This window comes from Crinia signifera, chromosome 6 (assembly GCF_055691185.1).
Source record: "Crinia signifera chromosome 6, ASM5569118v1, whole genome shotgun sequence".
Taxonomy (NCBI): Eukaryota; Metazoa; Chordata; class Amphibia; order Anura; family Myobatrachidae; genus Crinia; species Crinia signifera.
In genome coordinates, this window is record NC_139222.1 from 253,034,695 (window position 1) to 253,044,937 (window position 10,243).

Genomic DNA, 10,243 nt, shown 5'->3' on the forward strand with positions numbered 1-10,243 from the left:
GCCCGACAGCAATAATGTTTGTTTTTGTATCATTTTATGAATCTAGGTTTTAATATTTGTAATGGGGATGTAGTAGTGACTGTTGAATGCGTCTTCTCACCAGGACATAGAGGACAGCTGTAGCTCCTCGGTTGTCAGGGTTACAGAGATGGTGACCCAGCAGAGTGCTGCAGATTATAAGGCATTATCCAGTTTGGTGGAACATGTCAAGGAGGATAAGGAGACCATTGGAGATCAGAAGCTGGAGCTCCAAGATCAGGCACAGGTTGGCCTGAATAAAGTCTTCACTTACATTACTGAAGAGCTGAAAAACGACATCCCAACAGGTGAGACGCTGCTGTACTTGATTTTTGCACAATTAGTTCTTATAAGCTCAACCGTGTCCTGGACCACTAGTATGTCGGTAGTAATGTGAACTTAACGGTCACAGACCTAAACCAATTTCTATGGTTCCAGGCGCCACACCTCAGAGGAAAGACTATATTTGCCCCTCTTCACTCATCAAGACAAAACCAAGGGATGTCCTTCTAGAACAGTATAGGAGGCAGCAGGAAGAGTTCCAGACTACTATAACAAGCATCTGTGTTGTGGAGGAGCCGCCTGTGGACCAGGTAAGGTGCTGCGGAGGGATCAGAAAGGGTTTCGTGCACTTCACATTTATGTTTAACCCTTTTTTCTAAAAGTTTGGCACAAAATCTGCCATTGTTGGATACATTTGGGATGGAGTCTTGTAGCTGGGTTTATTTTTTTTAAAGGAGAAATATATACCTGCAGTTCAAAAGCAACCAAATCAGAATTTTTTATTTTGTTCTACAATACTCTAGATTTGTGTTTGTTTGTTTTTTCTTTGAAGATATTACAATGGGTGCCACCACCAAATTTTTGACTAATTTAGATTTTTCCCTTTTTGTATAGATGCATGTTTAGAAACCAATGTCTGCAATTCTCTGTCCATCTGCTGTAATGTTCATTACAATTTTTTTTATCATCAGGATTCGCTGGAGGATGAACCATTCGCTAATGAAAGTATCGTTAATGACAAATCCATTGTAGATCCTAACGTTTTGTGTCAAGAAAATGGCGGCATTCCCTTCTTTCAGGTAATGACCACCTCTGGTTTCCATGCGAGGGTGATGCATTCCATTCTGTAGGCAACGGGTTTATGTTCCATTCATGAGGAACCGTATTCTGTATACCAGCTGCTCTTTGTTCATGAGCAGTACCGGAATGGCACTCTCCTAACCGTCACACCGTACTCCTGCTCTACATAATGAATGAAAGCAATACATGGGAGTAGACTTCTGTAATAACTGATCAGGAGACAGTCTAGCTATGACAGGCATTGGCAACATCTGGCATTGCAGGCTGCTGCGGAACTACACATCCCAGCATGCTGTGTTTATGTTCCAAGGTTTTGCCTACCCCTGGGCTGGAACAGGCATATCTGTCGGGCAGCAGCTAGGGGGCCACAGGTGCTGGATCTGAGGGCTGCGGTTGGCCTCGGTGCAATGCATTTCTAATCACCCAATGTAAAAACTGATGCACAGGTAAAGTCCTAATGTATTAAGTGGTTTGTAGAATCCTTACTGCATTATCCACCGGCTTTAAATCCGCTACACAGGAAGATGCCATCTGCTCCTTTATAATATACAGTATCACAGGTTCTCAAATTCTGTCTTCAGGACACCAAACAGCGCATGTGTTCCAGGTTGCCAGTCAGTGCACAGGTGTACTAATTACTCATACATTTAAAAAAAAAAAATCCACCAGTGGAGCGAATTTCACTTGCGATTTTTTGAGGAGTCCTGGAAAACATGCTCTACTTTGAGACCAGAGGATGTTTTTTTGAGAAACTATGTACCAGATCCATCCAGGACATTCTTTTGTAGAACTTTATGCTGACTGTTTGGCAGAATTAACCAGAAGTCAGTTAGGCCTATGGTGCTATTTGCTACTCTGAAACAGTCCTTTATTTATCCCTAGTAATGCCTATAAAATGTATCCAAGCTCACCAGTATTTCGCAGATAAGGAATTTGGTTAGGCCGCTGTCTCCTAACTGGTGCCGTACGGGTTCCCGACTGCCGTCTATTTTCCCTCGTGGGGGTCCACGACACCCATAGAGGGAGAATAGAATAGGTGGCTCGCGTAGCAAGCCCGCAAGGGGCTTAGTTGAGTTCACCATGCTGTCTGGGTCCGGCCAGTCGGTATTCCGACTGTCGGACCCCTGTACCACACCCCTCCTAACTAAGTAAAGCTGCTTTGTACTCTATAAGGTTGTAAATGGTGTCTTCTTTTTTTACCTGTGTTAAATAGCAAAAGAGAGGACACAAAAAAGAGAAAGAAAACAGAGCAAATTCAACAATGGACCGATCAAAAATCGTGGACGATGGAGAACTGCCCAAATCCAAACTACCTCTGCGAATCCAGAACTGAGCTGTGGCTCCCGCCGTGTAAATAGTGGACCCGCCTCGTGAACTTTTATACTTTTTAAATCCTATATGTGTCTATTCAGCGCTGCACATGTTGGTTATTTTAGTCTTCCGGTCTTTTTTTCTTGTGTGTCTGTCCATGTCTGTTTTTTAATATATATGTCAGAACATTAAACCTCACCATTGAATTAACTTTTGGCAGCTGAAGCTACAGTTCTGCAATAAATGTAATTTTCTATTTGCTGAATAAATCTGAGAAGATTTTATTTAATGGATGAAGAACAAATGTGTACAGTTGCAAATGGCTATGTGTGATGCACTGCAGGTGGGGCAGATCTAACAGGAGCAGACCGTTAAGGTGCCCATACACTGCACGACAGCCGATAACCCTGCAAGCCACCCGTGATGCATGTGATCCTTCACAATTGGTTATGATGGATCGCGTGCATCCCTGCTTCCCGTCCCCGTCTCGCTGCCAGGAGGCAGGTCCCAGGACGGGTGGTCGGACGGCCAGCAGGTCTGACCACCTGCACGGGTGCGATGTGCACAGGACTAGAGCTGTATAAATAGAATTCAACGTGAGGTCACACCTTTCCAACTGTATATAAGCTGATTTTGGTATATAACTATTCCTTTAATGATGTGCTGGCTGGTGAGGTCTGGAAATGACTGTGGAGAAAGTAAATGTCCCACGTTTGCAAAACGTGTCTCCCGCAGATCCCTCAGTTATAATTGCAAGAGCTCAGGACACTTTGAGATGATATCCACTTGGTCATCTGGTTAATTAGGGGCAACATGTCCAGTAATTTGTCGCAAGGTGGATTCTCAGGAAATGGCAGCCAATGGAAGGTATTTGGAGTCAGTTGGAGGTGTATATGGATGCTCAATGCATTTCCCCAGATGTTACTCTGCCTTCCTCAGGAGCAAATGTGAATTGGAAAGGATGTGGCCAAACTCAAATCTAAATTGCTGTGTAGGAATCAAACTGCCCAGTATTTGTGAGCTACATGCAGAAGCAGCCTGTATCTAGTCTGCAGGCCGTATGCTGGGGTGCACTAGAGATGACCTCATTAATTTGAGCAGCCTAGACTGTAGCCCGCACCAGTAATTCCTCATGCTTATGTGGCCTGGTGAGCAGGTTTCATGTTTTTTTATTTTTATCCTGATAACACCCCTAATAAAGCGAGCACTGAAATTTGATAGGACTCTGTAAGCACAGCAGTTATAAGTACCTTGCTACATGTGATATATATATTCAAACAAAACTGTAAGGGTTGTATCTGTACATTTAAAAATACTTTAAAGAAAGTACTTCTACAGTAGGGGCTATTTATCAACTACGGAGAAAAATACAGAACTTCTGTCTGTTTCTTCCGGCATCATGCAGAAACGACTGGATGAATTTGGATTGCATTTTCACTATTTTATAGCTTAGTTTAGTGACTTAGAAAAAGTCTAAAATGTATATATGTGTGTGTGTGTGTGTGTGTGTGTATAATTATTATTATTTTTTTAATGCAAGAAGTCTTTATAGAGTTTATTAGCATACAAACATATTGGTAACAAACACACAAAAAAACAAAACAAAGAAGAACAATTCAAATAAAAAGAACAGAATGCAATAAGCCCAAATAAATAAAGTAAACAAAACATTATCAAACAGGGCAGATGTATTAAGCCTAACGAGATAAATGCAAGGGTGATAAAGAGAATCATCCAGCCAATCAGATCCTTACTGACTTATTTTTCAAACAGCCTGTAACATGACAGTTAGGAGCTGATTGGCTGGACATTATCTCTCGATCACCCTTGCATTTATCTCTTGTTAAGGCTTAATACATCTGCCCCAATGGTTCTTATCTCAATACCGTGTAAAATTATCAAAGTATACATGATATAATACACGAATAAAGAAACATAGGTACACATTACCGTGAAACATAGTAGTATATGAGCATCCATGAAGGGCGGTGGTTGGCTGCAGGTTTCAGGGCTCATGAGGTACAGGAACAACTAGACTCTGGGTATTGTGTAAGGGGAGTCAGCCATTTGGATCATACTGCTCAGTATTTAGTCTCTGCTTTCCTGGCGAGATCTGCAAACTTCTCATGAGAGACGGTTTCACTGACTGGAGATATCCAGCAGTGCGTAGTTGGGAAATCCTTAGCTAGCCAAGGCCAACTACATACCAACCATCCAAAATCTCCTCATCTATGGCAGCTAAAATACAGACTGTGGGGGATAAAGCCTCTTTGGTACTTGTGTATTATCTGAGCGCCCGATTTTTTTTTTCATCGCATGCCACTACTTAAGGCATGCTATGCGATTTTTCATTGTAAAGACCCGATTTTTCATTGTATAGTCACCCATGGGTGATTTCATACCCCCACTATCCAACAGTCGATTTTATATAGTGTGGCGAGCGCAGCGAGCCACCCATCCCGAAGCGTGGAGAGCGGACGCGGATTACTTTACATGTATTCTGCGTCCCCTCGCGGGGCTTGCTGCAGGTTGGACATGCCTGTAAAAGTGGATGAATGATTCGGTGTATTCTCCTTAACTGACAATAGATGGCAGCAACTTGTTCTTCAAAAAATAAAGTTTGCTAATCAGTGAAGGGAGTTCCCCATTTAGCGGCCAATTAACACTGTGTGATCTAATTATCCTCTGAGATAACAGGTACATAATTAAGTAGTAGAAGGAAGGTTACTTAGCTCTAATGAATTGTGTATGGTATGTTTACCTCTTATCCCATCCAGTACTGAATACTTTGCAACTCAATACAGGATACATATAGTTGAATTAGTAAGGTATCCATTCAATGGCGTTTTTTTATATTGTTTAATATATATATTCTAATCATGAGAGCCGACTGTATAAATTTGAAATATGTTGTGTTAACTGGTGAAACTCTTTTTTTGTTGTTTTTTTTGGTAACAATCTGTACATCGGGCTCAATCCTGTTTGCAATGGGTAAGACGTGCTGTCAATTCAACACAGACCACAGCATACAAACTTGCGGCCTAAGTGGTTGTATACAATTGCTCTGATATTATGGGGCAGTGAGCACTTTTGGTTGGATTTTGGGCAGTAGTGAAGACTCAATGTCAACAATAATTGCATTGATCATGCACAGTACGTTTTGAGATCTATTTTACTGGCACAAAGCGCCGTTTTATTCCTCTACCGATTTTTCGAGATTGGATATGATATGCTGGCGGGTCACGACATCACAATAATCTAAGGCTAGCCCTAAACCACCCCTCCAGCAGCCTGTTCCTCCTAGTGCCTAACCCTACCTGTCCCCTCTACAGCCTCTCCCTAGTTCCTACCCCCCCCATCTGCCTAACCCTCCACTCCTGCAGCCTAATCCTACCCCTTGTTCCTACCCCCACCTGCCTAACCCCCCACTCCTACAGCCTAATACTACCCCTTGTTCCTACCCCCACCTGCCTAACCCTCCACTCCTGCAGCCTAATCCTCCCCCTTGTTCCTACCCCCACCTGCCTAACCCTCCACTCCTGCAGCCTAATCCTCCCCCTTGTTCCTACCCCCACCTGCCTAACCCTCCACTCCTGCAGCCTAATCCTACCCCTTGTTCCTACCCCCACCTGCCTAACCCTCCACTCCTGCAGCCTAATCCTACCCCTTGTTCCTACCCCCACCTGCCTAACCCTCCACTCCTGCAGCCTAATCCTCCCCCTTGTTCCTACCCCCACCTGCCTAAGCCTGCACCCTAATCCTTCTACTAGTGCCTAATTCTTGTTGTTGTGTTTGTGACTATAATGTCTAATATTTATGAATAAATACTTATTCATATAGTGCACATTCTACAGCACTTTATTGAAACAATGTAGTCATTCATATCCGTCCCTGCCCTGTGGAGCTCCCAGTTTGTATTCCCTATCGCATGTATACACATAAATACCAGGGTTTTGGGTTTATTTTTCTTCCCCAGGAGTCAATTAACCTACCAGTGTATTTTAGAGTTTATGAGGGAACCCATGCAAACTCCACACATATATGACTGTGGTGGGAATTGGGACCCAAACATCAGGCAGTAATGCTAGCCCCTATGCACATGTTGGGAAACCACATGTGCACAGTTTTCCATCCTTCACACATAATGAATTGTTCTTGTGTGGACTCAGGAACCCTTTATTCAAAGGCGCTTAGTATTATCAGAATGGCTTCCTTCTAGTGATCTGTATAAGCCCTAATATGCATCATCTGTGCAGGTTAATTCAGTTGGGAAACAAGTGTGAAACTTGTCTTGTTGGTAGATAAATTCAATCAGTCCGATTGTATTAGCTGTTCTTTTAGTGCCATAATATGTACACTATTAATTGTCGTTTTGTATTTTGTGAACACCCCCAATGTATGGTGCTACGGGTCCTTTGTTGTAACTTCTTTTTTTTTTTTTTTTTTTAAACATTCGTTTTTATTGGTTTTTTACCATTACATTATTGAACAAATAAAAGGGTACAGAAATAACAATAATAAAAAAAATATAGGGGGGGGGGGGGGGACAAATGAAGGAAAGGAAGGGCACACATTGATACCTTCACGTACATATGTATATATACATTTATAGTTCAACATTACTGTAAGGGACAATCAGAAGGCACTCCGACAACACTTAAACAGTGGCCATTGCCGTAACCTTTGTGTATGAGTTATGTTCTAGTGGTCCAGTACTCAGACCACCCAAACCACTTGATTAATGGGTTGGAGGTCGAGGGAGAGTAGCGCACCCCGGCAGTTTCATATTCGCAGTGGCTTTGGACAGCTTGTTCAATTTGGGGGATGGTTGGGATTCGGGTGGAACGCCAATACTGTGCGATCAAAGTTTTAGATGCGATCAAAATGTGGCCTACTATATATCTGTCATTACTAGATAGGCTGTTAAATAGGTGAAAAATAGCCAATTTTGGTGTCGGGGAAATAGGGATTTTTAAAACGGTTGAAATTAGTAGAAACACTGCTGTCCAGAAACTGGATACATATGGGCATTCCCAGAATATGTGGAATAGAGAGCCCACATATCCACAACCCCGCCAACAAAGATTTGAGTTAGCTGGGCTGAATTTATGCAGCAATACTGGAGTCATATATAAACGGTGGAGTAATTTATAATATTGTTCGGTATGGGAAATACATTTAGATACTTTGAAACAAATTTGGAATATTTGGTGCCACTCTTCTTCACTAATTGTTTCTGCCAAGTCCTGCTCCCATTTCAATAAAGAGGGAAATTTTACAAATCCCGATGGTTCTAGCAGTAGATTGTACCACCAGGTGATACCTCCTCTACTATTCGCGCTTGTCAATTTGTTCCGAATGTACAGGGGGAGTGTGGGGACAATATGAGGGGACGGGATTTTATCAAACAGCCAATGCCTAAGTTGAAGGTACTTAAAGAAGTCTCTATGGGGAGGGAGAATTGGGCTTGTAGTTGAGCGTAAGTTATCAATGTTCCAGAGGATGTTACCTCTGCGAGAGATGCAACCCCCTGGGGAACCCATGAGGCGAAGGAGAGGTCTGGTATCTGGGAGGCAATGGCCGGAAGTGTCAGCTGGGTGCAAGGTAATGAGATTTCTGTGTTTGACTTTACCACCTCAAGCCATGCCCTACGGGTGTGTAGGACAGAGGAGACCCGTACCAGTGAACGAATATCGACTGATGCGGGGAGCCACAGACAGTCCGATAAAGGGAAGGGGGCCATTAAATTACGTTCCAGGGTTACCCAAATTTTAGGATCATCTGTCACGGCCCACGCTCCAACTTGGGAGAGAAGACTCGCAACTTGGTATTTGTGTAAGTCTGGGTATGCTACTCCCCCCTCCCGTTTTGATAGTGATAGAGTCTTCCGGGCCAATCTGGGTTTAGCCCCTCTCCATACATACTTACTAAACGCTGAAAGGAATTTATTTAATAAGGGGGTGGGTATTAGAATGGGGATGGTTCTAAATAGGTATAGTATCTTAGGTAATATCATCATCTTCAGAGCCGCAATTCTACCGAGCCATGAGATATGCAGCATCATCCAGTCAGTGGACATCAGCGAGATTCTGTGCAGGAGCGGGACATAATTGGCTTCAATTAATTTCTCAACTGTGGGGGTAATGTGAATTCCCAAATATTTAAGGCTGCTAGTTTGCCAGGAATATTGAAATTTTGTTTGTAACGATTGGAGAAGGTCCGGGTGGCAGTTAATGGGGAGCGCTTCTGTTTTGGACCCATTTAATTTATAGTATGATATGGTTGAGTATTCATCTAAAATCCTATGTAGATTTGTTAGGGAAATTTCTGGATCCGTGAGAGAGAGCAAGACGTCATCTGCGAATAAACATATTTTATATGTCATGCCCGACAACATCGGGCCTGAAATGGCATCCGATTCTCTAATAGTCTCAGCCAACGGTTCAATAGCCAATGCGAAGATCAGGGGGGATAGAGGGCAGCCCTGGCGAGTTCCATTAGAGATCGTAAAGGAGGCAGAAAGCAGACCACTCACAAATACTCTAGCTGATGGAGATGAGTAAAGGGCAGATATGGATGTCAGAGCACGTCCCGTTATCCCAAACTTGCGGAGAACTGTGTATAAATAGCCCCAGTGGAGTCGGTCAAAGGCCTTCTCCGCATCCAAAGACAAAAGCAATAGCGGCTCTCCGGACCCAGAGAAGGCCTCAACCAGGTCAAATATTCTCCTAGTGTTGTCAGGTGACTGTCTGCCCTGTACAAAGCCCACTTGGTCTTGATGAATAATGGTGGGGAGCAGTGGGTTGAGTCTGTTAGCTATCAGTTTGGCGAATATTTTAACATCCGAATTAAGTAAAGCTATGGGGCGGTAGTTAGTTATAATAGTGGGGTTCTTCCCTGGTTTAGGAAAAGCTACTATCCTAGCTTCTAGCATTTCTTTTGGGAAACTACCTAGAGCAGATGCTTCATTGAATATCTGAGCTAAGATAGGGGAAAGAACGTCTTTAAAACATGAATAAAACTTGTTAATGTAGCCGTCTGGTCCGGGGGCTTTGTCGGCTGGGAGTGAATCTATAACTGAAGTGATCTCTTCTATAGACCAGGGCTGTGCCAGCGTATGGAGAGCATCCGCATTAAGAGATGGAAGATTAATCCTGGCCAGAAATTGGTCTATAGCATAATCTGAGGGCTGCGGTGTTGCTGGGTCTGTCGCTAGATTGTAAAGGTTTGAATAATATGCGGCAAAGGCATTTGCTATATCTAACGGGTTAGTCACCTTAATGCCGCGATTGTCCGTAATTGATCGTATACGATCCTTTGCCGTTTTTCCCCTCAGTTTTCTGGCAAGAAGCCTACCCGCCCTGTCGCCTTGTATGTAGTATTTTTGTTTAAGTTTAGATAGAGATCTATGTACATCCCGTAATGCCAGGACATTCCATTCCTCCCGGACCCGAAGAAGGTCTTGATATATCTTACCATCTGAAGGGGACCGTTTATGTCTAGCTTCTAAGTCTGTCATACGGGCTTCGACATCCGCTTGATGAACAGCTGCTTTTCTACGTATGCGGGCAGCCGCCTGAATCGCAGAGCCCCGGGTGACTGCTTTTAGTGCACACCAAAAGGTGAAAGGGGATGTATCCTCCGGTGAGTTAGTTTCTAGGTATAGGGAGAGAGTTTTAGAGATAGTCTGCCGTGCCTCCAAATCTAATAAGAGATACTCGCCCAGGCGCCAGGGGCTTGGGGGGGTCTGGACAGAAGATAAGTTCCAGTGTATACATAACGTGGCGTGATCGGACCACGTGACTGGTAAGATAGAGGCCTTGGTGATTTG

At 43.4% G+C, this 10,243-nt stretch overlaps 1 protein-coding gene across 2 annotated transcripts in view; it reads left to right on the forward strand.

The window, feature by feature from the left end:
- Positions 1 to 2,681, forward strand: part of KIF11 (kinesin family member 11) — a 48,231-nt gene extending 45,550 nt beyond the window's left edge. For both annotated transcript variants that reach the window (XM_083149340.1, XM_083149341.1), the window contains 4 exons: positions 104 to 326; positions 457 to 611; positions 993 to 1,100; positions 2,315 to 2,681. In XM_083149340.1, coding sequence (XP_083005466.1) covers positions 104 to 326; positions 457 to 611; positions 993 to 1,100; positions 2,315 to 2,434 — 606 coding nt within the window. In that variant the 3' untranslated portion in view covers positions 2,435 to 2,681. The remainder of the gene's footprint in view (positions 1 to 103; positions 327 to 456; positions 612 to 992; positions 1,101 to 2,314) is intronic.
- Positions 2,682 to 10,243: the final 7,562 nt, after the last annotated feature.